Here is a 14,703-nt window from a genome sequence, read left to right on the forward strand (position 1 = left end):
TACCCATGTCCATTTTTTTAGTATGGTTCAAAATTGCACCCGTTGGCTTACCGGCTGCTTGGCTGTATTTTTGATTTGCTGTGCCAATTTTGATTCTAAACGTTTAATAGTGTCATTGGTAGAAGCTCCTTGGAAGTCACTTGGCTCCATGTTAGCATCGCTCTTGTTACTTGTGTTTGTAGAAGTGATGTCCATGAATGAACCTAGAAAGCAGTAACAAGGAAAAGCATTTGAGAATGTCCACTAAAAATACTGAAGTACATCTTTTCACAGCAAAGCTCTCAGATGTCTAACTTGCCTTTAAAGCAACACTTGAAAAAACTTTTAATGAAAGACAAGTAGCAAGACTGCTACAGATCAATTAGTATAAGCAAGAGGAGTGAAAAAAGAATATGTATCTAAATACTATGATAACATTCTGAAGTCAATCTTTACCTTTCTTTGAAATTTTTAGGATAGCTGTTATATTAACAACATAACAGCAACCTCATTCACAATTAATGACAAAGACCATCATTAACTACAGAGCAGCCCAAACACCTGAAAAATATCAGCCAATATCTATTCATGGTTTGATGTGATAAATTGACTTAAAATCATGCACTGAGAGGTGAAGAAAAACTACTAAAGTTAGTGAAATGCTAAAGCTGCAAAGATATTTTTAACATAAAGATCACTAAGCTGCAAAGTAGTCAGTGAAGCTTTATCCAAAATAGCAGCAATTTCTTTGGTGATAGAAAATAATTTAACCAAGCAGAGGAAGCTGGAGACATGTAAAATAAAAAACTACTTAAGTGGAAAAAAATGTACTCTAAACAATAAGAAAACTAAATGATTTTTTACTATTATTAAAAAAAGGATTTCTTTGAGGGCAAAACTACCTGAAAATCTAGCCCACATTTTGTTCCATCCAATGAAATTTCTAGTGATTTTTCTTGCACTTATTTTAAATTACTGTATTTACATGCAACTTATCATAAAACAAATGCAAGTTTAAATCGTGGAGATTACAACTTAAATCAGATGCAGCTTTCAAGAATAGTGAAACATTTTAAATTGACAACTCCTAAACATTACATATGAGTAAAAGAGTGTCAATTGCTAGCAACATACAGGGGGAAAAAATGGACACATTAAACCCAGGCATTTGGAGACAGCTTTTATTATAAGCTTTTTCTTAATTACAAGTACACTTCAGCAAAACCATTTGGCTGAGAACACTAAGTATGAAGTATTAACAAAATAAATAGGGTCTGCTGATGCTTAAGATTTCAGAAGTGTTTTCCACTTTGAGTTCAAAATCAATGTAAGAACATGTTTTACAATCTATCTGCATCATTTCATGTTGCTGTTCTTTTTCTCTAACTTAAACAAATGTACCTGTGCTAGTGGCAGAGTTGCTTTGGCCTTCATCTGAATACTGGCAAGGATATTGCAGAGGTTCATCAGCTCCTGGAAAGTACTGTGAAAAACCAGTAATTATTTAATTAAAAAGTAATTACAATTGTTTTAAAACTATTTAAATAGTACCTCATAATTTATAAGTGTAAATTATATATTACATTTATAATAATTTATTTAGAAGATAAATGAATGCAATTATTTTTAATAATGTAATACATTAGATACACCTATGACTTTGTTTATTTTCTCAAATCTATTATGAGTTATTATACTCCTTCAAAGAGGAAATATAAACATATATATATGTATATAAGATGAATTATTTCCCTTCAATAATTTGGTAATTTTTGTCAAAAACAGAGAAGCAAAAGAAAACACGCAAGCCCACCTTTGGAGTCGGATGAAAAGCATACTTTTTGTATATCAATTTTCCAGCTTAATAGTTTAAGAAATTATTAAAATATGTAAATAAATTTTTATACCCGCATCAAGTGTGTCATTATTTTAACAATTTCCTCCATGGACGGCCGTTGTGAGGGATCCTTGGACCAACAACGGGTCATCAAACTCTCAATTGGTTTAGGTAAATTTTTGATCAGTGGTGGCCGAGTACCTGCAATTGAAATTAGAAAACACTTTTAAACAGACTCTAAAACAACTGAAGGTGTCTGATCTTGCTCCAGTATTTTGCTATATAAATAAAGGAAAATGCAGAACTAATAGTAATATGGATGAACTGGCTTGTACTTAATTTTCTCTCTTACAAATAAAAAACTGACAAGAAAAGTTCCTTTGCACTACACAGCAGCAGTAGAAATGAAATCAAACTTTTCCTTCAGTACAAGTTTGAATACATACACTGACTGACCAAATACAGCATATTACAAAGGCTAATGAAATGTTACTTCTTTCTGAAGAATAAAGTTCTAGGCCAAATTAGAAAGCAAGTAATAACATTCTTTGGTTCCTAATGCTGTATTCACAAGAAAAAAAAAAAAGCAAAAAAAAAAAAAAAAAACCCCAAACAAACAAAAAACAAAATTAAAAAAAAAAAAAAAAACAAACAAACAGAAAAACCCAAAAGACTTAAAGTATTTTTGAAAGCTGATTTTGAAAGCTGCTCCTAAGAACATCCTGAAAAATTATCAGGCCCTGGAACTACCAATTTTGTGTGACTTTTTCATGGTCTATACTCATTTTTAATAACATTTTACCTCAACTATTGTATAAATATTCAGCTGTTTTTTGCTTCAAGTTCCTCCTCTTATTACAATTTCCATGAGAACAATTAATGGACAACCAGTTGTGCCGGATATATGAGATACAGTGATGGTTTGCAAAGAAAGTGGTAAGTATTCAAGAATATATTAAACAGAACAAGTAATACATGAAGTAAGAATGCCACAATAGTTTTAAGTGAGATGAAGTGCACTAACTTTCCTTCCTAAGAAAAAGGAAATGGAAAAAGATAAAGAAGATAAAATTTTAAATCAAAAGTAGGTAGAGACAGTGAATTTTAAGGTATACTCCCACACCTTACTGAGGCCTCCAAATTTAGTACTAGATTTACACTTAGTTTTACAGTAAATGCTTTTATGCAAGGCACACATCACTCATAATCTCATCACCCAGTGTCCTTGAAAAACTGGAGAATCTCATTCTTCACTCAAGAATGGCATTTACAAACATCTCTCTATATGCATTATTAAGACTATAATGTTAATTGATTCTGTCTCTGTCTGCCCCATTCCATTCTTTGAACAGGATATGCCTGTGCCCACCATATGCTTCTATCATTTATTACTGAAGCAATGACACTCAGGCAGAGTACCAGCCTTCATTGCTTGTTTGCTAATTTTTTCTTCCAAAAAGTTGGCGCTTGCCTTGATGTTGTCTCTCACAAATGGCAGAAACTCTTTGCAGATATTCAGTGAACTACTTCACTATCATTACTTTATTACTCAAGAAATTTGCCATAGTACCTAAAAACACAGCAGTAAAAAAATTACACCTCTAGCATGAAGATACTACAGCTTACTCTACTACATTGACCAATGTTACACAACTGCTTTAAAGAAAGCAGTCCATTTGAACACAACCACTGTGTCCTGTTCATAGTCTAAGCTCCTGAAAACCTGTTCTGCATAGCACCTAGCACAGTAGAGTGCTGCTCCATGAGTGCAGGTACCTAGGCATAGAGGTAAAACCATTCAAACAGCAGAATAAAAAAAAAAACAAACCCCAAAACACCACAGATGAAAAACAAAAATAACATTTTTAATGCCTAATGTTCCTGGAGGAGGTTTCACAATTTCTAAGATTTATAAACACAGGTTAAGTTACCTAAAGTTACACATTTCTTGTAAACATCCAATTAAAAAAAAAAAGAAGTAAAAGAAAGACAATGTAGCTAATAAAATCATCATTCAGCCAGGTAAGAGGTTTTTCTCAGATCACTTTTAAAATGGAGTGTTGTAATAACGAGGACATTACTCTTTATCCTTTGTTCATACACCAGTTACACTGCAGCAAACACAGTAGCAGCCAAGTAACTCAAAAGTCACACTGACACAAAGTGGCAGTATCTATTTAGTCTTTGTGACAAAAATGCATATCCAATGAAGCACAAAATGGAAACACTAGTAATTTAAAGCTGTACAGTTAAGAATGTTCAGCACATTTATAGGTCATATACACAACTTCAAATGCAATAAAGTGTTTTCAACTCACCATTGTGAACTGCCCACATTATCCGGAAAGCTGGACCACCAATCTCATCAAAAGGTTTCCTACGGGTGATTACCTCCCAGAGAATAATACCCCAGCTGAAAACGTCACATTTTTCACTGTAATTGCTACCTGGAAGAAAGCCATCAATATAATTTGACTCTTTTCTATGTAACATGTCAAAAAGAAATATAGTTTGAGCAGATCATAGAACCAGGCTTTAAAAGAGCTCCAAGATCACTGAATCCATCCTTTCACTAAACACCATAATGACAACTAAACCACAGCACTAAGTGTCATGCTGAGTCACTTCTTCAATGCTTCCAGGGATCCTGACTCCACCACTCCCCTGGGCAGCTTGGTCCAATAAATAAATAAATAGCTTTACATACTTACTTTCACTTCACATTTAGTTTGCTGAGAAAAAACAGTTTTCTAAAGCTGGCTGATTCATGCTAACTTAAATCTGAAATCACTTGACAGTATGACTGTTAAGAATGCCCCTCTCTGGAAATCAATCCTTTTCATTTGGAGTCATCTTGAAATGATAAAATGCATCACTTTTCTTATATGATACAAACTGCAATTTATTAGGTTTTAAAAAATCTCTTGCATTCAGGGTTTAACTGATTATGTTTGCTTCCTCTAAATATTCTTCAATTCACTTCTTCCAACCTTAGTCACAATATGCCAGCCAATAACATCTGTCATATTCATTACTCTTAATTAATTTCAGGTCTTCAAAAGAACAACTAAGTTACCACATGAACAAAACAAGAGAGTCCTCAATTCCTCACCACCTTATTTCCTTCTTGTTTATTATTCTTATTCTTTTTGTAATGTCATTACTTAATTAAAACTCTCTGACCATAAATTCAATATTTCTAAGACTCCTAAGGCACTGAAGACAGGTTGGGGATATAGAATAATAAATAAAAATGTTCAGAGGCTACAAAGAAAGAATGTATGCTTTGCAACTCATGCAAATGCTAATAAGAAATGTGAATGGCTAATGACATAAGAATATATATGTGTGAATATATATTTGTTTATCCCTAATCAGAAAGTATTATTCAGACTAATCATTTCAGTAACAGTGGAATTAAAGAAGTCTAGTTCCATGTGAATATCCACCATATAGCAACAGTTGAACAGGCTCCATCCACTACTTGTGAGCCAAGTTCCTCTGCCCCCCTATCTCTGACAAACTGCAAGGCCAACAGCCTGTTCTCTGGTCAGTTCTTCCAGTCCAGCCAGTTTGCAAGGCAAACACAAGAAACAGGCTGCAGCATGAGCCACAAGCCCTCTTTAAGTGAAGGCACTAATTTGGACTTTACAAAACTCTCTAAGAATGTGGATCTCAAAAACTCTTTACACTTGTATCAAAGTAGCTGAATGTGGACAATGAGTTCAAAAGGTACGAAGAAGAAAAAGCTTTATCAGTCAGCTCATTTTCAAAAATGCTGGGGAAAAAAAGTCATGTAAACAATGGCAGATCACCAAGAAAAGCAAAACAGTCTCATCTATGTAGTCACAGAATTTCTGTAACACAAAGCCTATAAAACTTGGCACATCACTAAGGTAAGCAAAACAGTCTCATCTATGCAGTCACAGAACTTCTGTAGCACACAGCCTATAAAACTAAAGTAGTACTATTCCCCTATTTGAGCAATGGAATTCTACTTTATGGCTGAGAAGTCTCGGACTAATTCTGAAAAATGAGAGTCCAAAAGAAGTGAGAAAGTATTCTGTATTGTTTCCTTATTATCCTAAAGTAATTTAATTTTTTTAAAAAACAGTTTCTTCTAATGGGAGTTCTTATATCAGAATTGCTCTCTTTTATTTCATCCTGATCTACAGCATATTGTTTTTATTTAGATTATTTGATCTGTACAAGGCTTTAGGTGCCCTAAAGCCTTAGGTTTAAAATGGGGGAAAAATTCTTAATATTACAGTAACTAGTTCACTAAGCAACATGTTCTGCAACAGATGCTTTTCATGCCTTTATTGTTCTCACCTAGAAACCTTATACTAGAACAGCATCAAATTAATATTAGCCTTTATTCCATTGTTGAATTCTGCTGGAGTAACACAAGCAAAGGAATTTTTAATAATTTTGCCATTTAAAGTGGTTATTTTTAGTAGTTTAATGACTGTTCTAAGTGTAATTTGATATGCTGCATTGTAGAGGATGCATCATACTAGATTCTTTCCTCTCCTTGATACTTGTGTTTTTATAATGATTTGTCTATTTATCAGTAAATGCTTTCAGTTAAAAGCACATAAAAACAACTGTAAACTGAAGGCTTCTTGTGCTGTCCAACAATAACTGCAATACAAGGTTTCTTTCTACCTTGCTGGATTCATACACTAGAGGAACTAGGATATGAACTGCAAATCCCTATTACAATACACTTATTTATACTCATTTTATATTAAGATTTTTTATGAAAAAAAAATCTATCTTTAACACTGATTGTTCAATTGCTTATTTCTAAAAGAAAAAAAAATCTCCTATTTATACAATTTAATTTAATAGAAAACAAGCATTAAGAAAAGAAGCAGTCCTGGCTAAAAAAATAGAGGAAGTGCCTGAATATAAAATGACATAACGGAAAATTTTCAGGCATCTGAGTGAAAAAAATAATCCTCCAGTTGGTACTCTAAGCAATATGTGGAAGAAAATGGTACCTTCAGAACAAAAGTTCCAAAGGTGATGTTTGAGAGGAATACTAAAACTGTATATGGACAGTCTCTGGAATAAGGACAGTAAAAAGAAAAGAGGTCACCTGGATCCAGAATCTGGGAAACCACTGCTGCACATCGGCACTTGCCAAATACATCAAATCAAGGACACCTGCTTCCTAAAGCAGGAGGGTGACTCTTCCAGACCACTGCTAAATGGCATTGATAATTAAGGTACAGACAGATTAAAAGGTGTTTAGTCTGCAATTTAATATCTATGAGTTTATTTCTTTGATAATCATGCAGCAATTATAGGTATCTAATTATCAAGTATCATCACCCTTCCCCAATTACACTCAAAGAAATAGCTTGTTTTTCTACATAACCAAATTAACTGGTATTAACAAGTTCCTCAGTATGTAGGAAAGAGGAAGTACATCAAATCTCTAGATTACACAAAAAGCAGGTGAAGATGGGAGTTACAAGAAAGTGGGGGATGAAAAAAGAAAGCAATTATGTTCAATTTAGACTCTAACAGGGAAATTCTAAAGTTAAAAGCTAATCAGAGTAGGGAGTGAAAGTAATGACAGTGTATTTAAATGACAGAAGAGTTTGAAATGATTTAAGAATCTTAGAAACAGCAAAACTGTGGGGAAAGAGCCCTCTGGCTGTATTTTACTGACTTACAAAATAAGGAACTGCTGCTGTCTAAATGTATTCCTTATGTAAATCTCAGCAATGATGAATAAAGGTTCTACATCTTCACATAAATAAATATCTAATAATAACACGAGAGATTTGGTTCAGTGCTATTCTTCAAACCTCTGCACAATTATTTGACAATATACACTTGTAGAGATTTTTTAAAAAAATGTTAGACTTCTGCCAAAACTCTTTCAGTTTTTAGTAAACTTTATTTTAAGGACTACATGACGGTCTTATTCTTACACCACATTAATTCACAGTTGCATCCCTATAAAGAAAATGTAATATTGACACTGAATTTTTATTACCTTCAAAAACTTCAGGTGCCATCCAAGCAGCACTTCCTTTGTTGTTGGTCATGTGTGTTTGAATATCACAGGCTGTACCAAAGTCACAGATTTTTAGAACAGTCCCCCCAGCTACCAAGAGCAAACTATCAAAGAAAAAAAAGGATATTAAACCACTTTTTTTTTTTTTTTTAAATCCCAACAACTATTATTCTAATATAGGTGAATATCTTAGGCTTTGTATCTCAGGGCTTTGTTTTATAATCTGGGAAATAAAGAAGGTCGTTTGTGTCTAATGTGAACATATTACAATTATATGATGTAATTTATTAATATTTCTATATGCTAGATCTTAAATAAATATCTTTAGCCATAGTAAACCACTAAGCATATACTGACAAAAGTAGACTTTCAGATACCAGGGGCTGAAAACCAACAAATGCTGTAACAATTTTACCAAAAGAAGAACAATCAAGACTTCCACCAATGTCAATCAATGTAGCTATTTATTTAAACTGAAGCACTTGAAGTTACATGGAACTCTCTAAATCAAAACTGAGGAATACAAGAAAGGACTAAAGATTTAAATTGTGGCTTCATGTTATAATTTTATCTGGTAATAACTGCAAATTACCACCAAAAAGGGATGATACTGCTGATCCTCAAATATCTGTTTCTATCTAATCTGTGGAGCCAGATCTGAATCTGTGAAATGAGCTGGATAACAAACTGACTGGGTAGGAAACCATTAAATTTTGTTTTGGTGGAAAGTGATGGGAGCTTCTGGCAGGGGTAGTGGAAAAAGCAGAAGGAGGGGATAAAGGAGGATGGCCATGTGGCAAAAGAGCTCTAATGCAACAGATTAAATGTGACATTAGAACAAATCAACCCGCCCCACAATGATCTCTTATTAAATACCACAACCATTCCAAAACTGGAAGATTTTAAATGCCTCTCATTAGAAGCCCTATTCCTAATAAAATCCTCTTCCATGATGGATATCGGTAGCGGGAGAGGATATAAGAAAATAAAGATAGTGTAGAAAGTAATCTTGCCCCTAAGGAGTTGCAGCTGGGCCCATTATCAAAGATTAGGAACAGGCCTGACTTTAACAGGCCACAGCTGTAACCAATGAGAAGAAGATGCTATAGAAGAGTGGGGTGGGTTGAGAAGGGATCTGGAGTCAGGTGGCTGCTTTGTGAAGAAGAAAGAGGCAGTGCTCTGGGGAGGTGCCCATGAGAAACACCAAGAAGGTATGAAACTTTTGTGATAAGAAGACAACAGTATGGAACCCCTCCGAAAGGATGACAACACGTACCCTGCAAGAGCAGGGCATTTTTCCAGTTGAACAGAAAGTAACTGAATACAGTTAGTTTTCTGTATCATAAATCATCATTCTGCAACTGAAGTTTCATATGCACAGCTTTCATTTGGAATACAGTTAATCTAAATGTTAGTACTAATTAAAGGTATTTCTTTTAAATGCAATAAAGCTATTCTAAATGATCTTAAATCCAATTGTAAGAAAAAACGAAAAAAGAGCTCTAAACCTACTTTGGTGGTTTCAGGTCTCGGTGAATTAGAGCCTTTGGCTTCATACTGTGGAGATATGCCACTCCTTGGGAACATTGTAAACACCAACTCATGGCATGTGCGGCAGTGTAATGAGGCAGAGGTTCAGCACCATGCAGCACTGCAAAACAAAGGCACAAACTAAAAAGAACTTTATTGCATATTACAACAGATACAATGGAGTTAACAAAATACCAGTCAGAAAGCTCTATGGAATCTAAGTAATCACCAACACCTCATTACTGAACTAAAAATACCTTTCTGCAGACTGTTAAAATAACAGAAATGTCAAAATATTTCCCATCTTTTTTAGTACATTTTCCATAATAATTTATGTTAAAATTCAATATGAAAAGTGTTGCTTATTCTCAGCTATTCCTGGTAGAGTCTATGTTAAACAAATGCCCAGGGAATTTACAAATTAGGGAAGAATTTTTTCAGATGTTCCACTGAAAAACCTTACATTACTTGTATAAAATATAAGAAACTGCTACCAAGAACAAACCAGTGAACTGAAAAGATGTTTAAAAATGCACACTCCTTTCTCCTTACATTATTTTAAGAATTGCAAAGAAACATATAATAGTTGGAAGAGATCTCTGGAAGTCCACCAAGCAAGTAAAGCAGGCCACCTCCAGCCAGTTGCCCTGGACTGTGTTCAGGTGGCTTCTGAATAGCTCCAAGAATGGTCTCTACTGAATTTCATATTTATGAAACAACTTGTAGTTTACATGTTTGCCCTAATACTAGCACTTTAACTCTAGGAAGCTGAAATGATACTCACCATTGTATAGAGAACCTCCTTCAGCATACTCCATAACAAGACACACCTTTGGGGGGAAGGGGACAAAAAACGGGCATATTTTCAATGCAGAGGCAAAAAATAGCTTTTGTAAACTGAAAGGGAAGTTCTTTGAGAGCAATTGCAAAGCCTCCATCCCTAAGCTAATGGAAAATACATCAGTCAGTTTGCAGTGTATGTATTCACGCGTAAGAAAAATCAGTTTTACACTTAGTTCTCACTGGAAGTTAGAAAATAAAAGAATGACCTCCCTCCTCCTCAGACTTAAAAAGCAAATACTGTTTTCCAACTGCAATTCATTGTCCTTTATACCTTTAGTGGCTTACAAAAAAAAATTTGTGAAATACTATGCCAGAAGAATTTCACCAGTACAAAGAAAGAAAAGGGATGCGGCATTATTTTAAGCAATTAAATAGTCCATACAAGAATTAGCTAAGGATACATCTGTCCTGACACAGTACCCTCTTTTCTGCTTAGAGAATTTGTGAGACTGTTTGCAGCTGTGGCAGAAGGCAAGTAAATCCTGAAAATTAGATGTATGAAAATAGGAGCTGAACTATAACTGGTGATGAGAAACAGATTTGGGGTGTTCTTGAAAGAATTTATTTTTTATAGCATTAGAAAGGAAAAACAAATATCTGAAAATATCAACCACCCTACATATCTGTGTATTTACTTATTATGGCTAAAACATGAAAAATTTACAAAAGATGCATTTTTAATATACCATACATGTTCTGTGCATTGATGCTTGCATATGTTAAGCTAGTTACCTTTTGTCATACCGACATAAGTTATAACTTACTGGGTTTAGGCAGGCTCCATATAACTTGACAATATTGGGATGGTTTACTCGTGACAGTTGTCGAAGCTGCAATACAAATCAGAGTTTCAAACCACAGGAAAAAAAGGCTAATGCTTTATTTTCATAGCTATAAATAATACAACAGCAACTACAGTCTTCTATGTCTGCATAACTCCAGATGGTGATTTCACAAATTACAAGATTTATGTCACTCTTTGCATGTAATTTATGTAGTCAGGTTTGTGTCAAAGTGGACATGTATTTTAAAAGAAAGTTTTATGAAATTATGTTTAACAAAAGTATTTTTGTCTAAAATACAGGCTAAAGTCACTCAGGACACAAGCACTGTGCAACTATGATGTCTATAGATTTGGTGCTCTTCCTGAAGCCTTCAATTGTGGGACTACATAAAAATTGTTTGATTAAATTAAAAAAATCAGAATCATATTGTCTGTTTTGACAATATAGAGGGCAAAAGTTCTAAAGTCCCCAAGCCCACAACCCCATAAAATAATTTAATATTAAAATGATAAAGTTCCACGAACCTATTACTGTTCTGACAACTGCATTATTTTGCATTTGGATCTTTTTACTAGTACACAGTAGAAGCAAGCAAAAAGGAATTTTTTCCCTGTACACAGACTGCTGAAGTACTTTACACTGTCTTCGGAGTAAATGCTATTTTTTCTACACACTTTCAGAAGATCCAAAAAATCAGAATGAAATATTTCAACCAATGCTTGCACTGAGCAGGGTTTCCGAAATAGCAGTAATTACTGAAGCATTTCTGGGATTATCTACTCAGATCTCTTTTGAACACAAAAATCCCAGAAGACTGATTGGATTTACTCAGCGTTAAACCAGACTCAAATTAATAACCTTAAAAACTTTCCATCATGATGAACAACATATAAATATTTACAGAAAGGCCTACCACAAACATGTTTTTTTCAGCCCTTTTAGTGTCACATTTTGTAAAAGTTAGTTCGAAATTTAAGAGTTTTATTTTTAACATATCTTGTGTATCCTGAACATTCTAAGCTATAACTGAATAAATACTAAGCAGCATGTCACAATATATGCTAGTTTAACTAAGCTTTTGATTCTAGAAAATATTATGTATCTTGGGAAGTTTATCAGTGTATCTGAACTACTTAAGATGTTTTTAATAAGCAGACACTGAATGAAAACAGTAATTGCCTTCAAGGTAGCAATGTACTTGCATAGAAGAAAAAAAATTTATCAAATTATTAGAACCGTTGAAAAACCTCAGAAACAGTTTCAAATATCAACCTGATTGTACTGGAGAACCTATGCTGTGGCCTCTGGAAGTGTTAATCAGCTTCAAGGCTTTGGTGGGTATTCCAGCTGCACCCTGACTTCACACTGGGGCAGAATCTAAAAACTGTTATTTCCCTACTTGTGTACCCTGTCTCTCCCACACTCTTGCTTTTCAGCTTTTATGAGAAGCAAACTAAAGGAGCTGCAATGTGCTTTGGCAGGTCTCCTGCTCTGCAAGACAAGGGTCCAGGCCTGAACTGGGTACTGCAGGCAGCATTTCTCTTGTGATAAAGACATAGCTTTTAGTACACTGAGTGCAACCGCGAATTTCAGGAGACAAGCTCTACCAAACCTTATATTTTCCATCACACATACTGTACCTCTACAATGAAGGCTTTTCTTTCAGATTCACTTTCTATCTGTTTAATGGCTACATCTTTAGCTCTCCATTTTGCCTTGCAGACTACACCAAAGGCTCCTCTTCCAACAACCTAGAACAAAATATAAAACACTGGAGTTAAAATTTGAAACAGTTTCATTCACTGCACAGGACTTCACAAACAGAAAAAAACCTTAATTTAGAAAACTGAAGATACACAGGCTCGAGTTTTGCAGTAGGAATTGAATACTATGCCATTAAAGCATAACTAGACTTAGCTAAGCTTGCCCAAGAGATCATTTAGGCAAGAATTGGAAAACACACATACAAAAAAATTTTATTACTAATGTGCAGTGACAGTGTCTCAGAAAAGTATAATCTCAATTATTTAGAACAAGATTTGCTCAGAAGAAAATTAGAAGAATGAGACCTTATTTTTTTTCTCTTCAGGTTTCACCCCTGAAATGACACCTAACTGCTGTATTTGTTCATTCTTGCTAAAAAAAACAGGAAGTAAGACTTCTGAAACTTAAATGTATACACAACTGCACAGGACCATGATGAAATTGGGACAAGATGTTCCATGTGCTAAGTTATCAGTTCATTTTCTCATAGATGACTCAAGAGTGTGATAGCAGTAAATTATCCTGCAAGTCCTCCAAAAAAGTGTCTATGAACTAAGTTATCCCTATTTCTGTTGAAGTCTGCTTTCTAGCTTATTTGGAAATAACATTGCCTAAAATTATGGAAAAAAACAACCCCAGACAAGAGTCATAACTCTTCACTATAAAGTTGCAAAAGCAGTAGTAGCTGCTACTGCATACTACAGTGTTCAAGTAATCCTTAACCTTTGCTGTGAAGAAGCTCCAACACCACCATTATTTAGAGCAGCTCTTTGAAATCAAGCATAGAAATAAAAAAAGCAGGATAGAAAGAAGGTCACTTTCAGTTACTGGTGAATTACACATGATGTTTAATTGAAAATCCACTTCTTTTAATTGTTCCTCAAAGGAAAAATGGCAACATACAGGAATAATGACAAAACATGTATGTGAGATGTAAAATTGAAATGAAGGTGTTGCCAAAGCAGTGACTGCAGCCACTACAGGAAAGCACAGACAAGTACGTTATTATTCATATGCTCAAAAGAAAATGATGAAGAGGAGGAAACCTAAGGCACACACAGGCATAGAAGGAAAAGGAGCTCCTCCAAAACCAAAAAATGCAGGGCAGGCAAGATGAGAAGTAGGAGAGAGGAGGAGAAACAAGGGGCTGACTACCATTTATGTAATCCTTGGGTTAGGTTCTTACTATGTACTTCCCAAATAAATAAACAAACAGTGAAACTGATTTCCCCTGGGAATGGGATGGTAAGGGCTGTAGATGCATAACTCAAGACCTGCTAAACTGTCATGATGGATATGAGAAAGTCTGCAATCAAGGCCCCAATGTGAAGAGATGAAAAATATAAATTAAAAAACCCCATCAAGATCTTACATTAAGAAAGATAGAAAAAAGGAAATTATGCTTAATATTTCTTAAAAGTTTCATGTGAATTATAAGGTACAGCTGCCCCTGACAGCCATGGTGATAAAAGGCACTTTCTTCTTCTGGTTTCCTTATTACTGTAAGAAATACTTTTCTCTTTTACATTACAGCATGCACTTTGCCTTCCAGGAGTTCCTGCCATCTCACGTTTACTTTCCACAGCAGTGGTTCAGAGTCTGCAGTAAGACATGCCCAGGAGATGCACAGAACATGCCCAATTCTGCTCTGTTTAACAACAGAACCTGTTGATTGTAACCTCATCCCCCAGCCAAAGTGCCTTGCACTTTGTGTTGCCTTCTTACATCTTGTCCTGATGTAACACACACTAACTATTTTCTTGCATTCCACACGTGAGGTTGGAAACACCAAGCCAAGAATGATAGATGAGCAGCCTACAAAAATAGTACATATAAACAAATTGGAAACAATGAGTCACTGGAAGACATAAAAGTCCCGAACAGTCTTCCTTGTTATTTCCTTTTCTCTCAGACCATGTTTTGAATAAAAT

The 14,703-nt window shown here is 34.7% G+C and overlaps 1 protein-coding gene across 7 annotated transcripts in view; it reads right to left on the reverse strand.

Annotated features, from left to right (window-relative positions):
- Positions 1-14,703, reverse strand: part of MAP3K7 (mitogen-activated protein kinase kinase kinase 7) — a 48,302-nt gene that overhangs the window by 23,925 nt on the left and 9,674 nt on the right. For all 7 annotated transcript variants that reach the window (XM_005483959.4, XM_005483958.4, XM_005483957.4 and 4 more), the window contains exons 2-10: positions 12,649-12,759; positions 10,988-11,053; positions 10,165-10,210; positions 9,363-9,501; positions 7,830-7,954; positions 4,135-4,263; positions 1,887-2,017; positions 1,381-1,462; positions 52-203 (exon numbers count right to left, since the gene is read on the reverse strand). In XM_005483959.4, the coding sequence (XP_005484016.1) occupies positions 52-203; positions 1,381-1,462; positions 1,887-2,017; positions 4,135-4,263; positions 7,830-7,954; positions 9,363-9,501; positions 10,165-10,210; positions 10,988-11,053; positions 12,649-12,759 (981 nt within the window). The remainder of the gene's footprint in view (positions 1-51; positions 204-1,380; positions 1,463-1,886; positions 2,018-4,134; positions 4,264-7,829; positions 7,955-9,362; positions 9,502-10,164; positions 10,211-10,987; positions 11,054-12,648; positions 12,760-14,703) is intronic.

Source organism: Zonotrichia albicollis, chromosome 3 (assembly GCF_047830755.1).
Source record: "Zonotrichia albicollis isolate bZonAlb1 chromosome 3, bZonAlb1.hap1, whole genome shotgun sequence".
Lineage (NCBI taxonomy): Eukaryota > Metazoa > Chordata > Aves > Passeriformes > Passerellidae > Zonotrichia > Zonotrichia albicollis.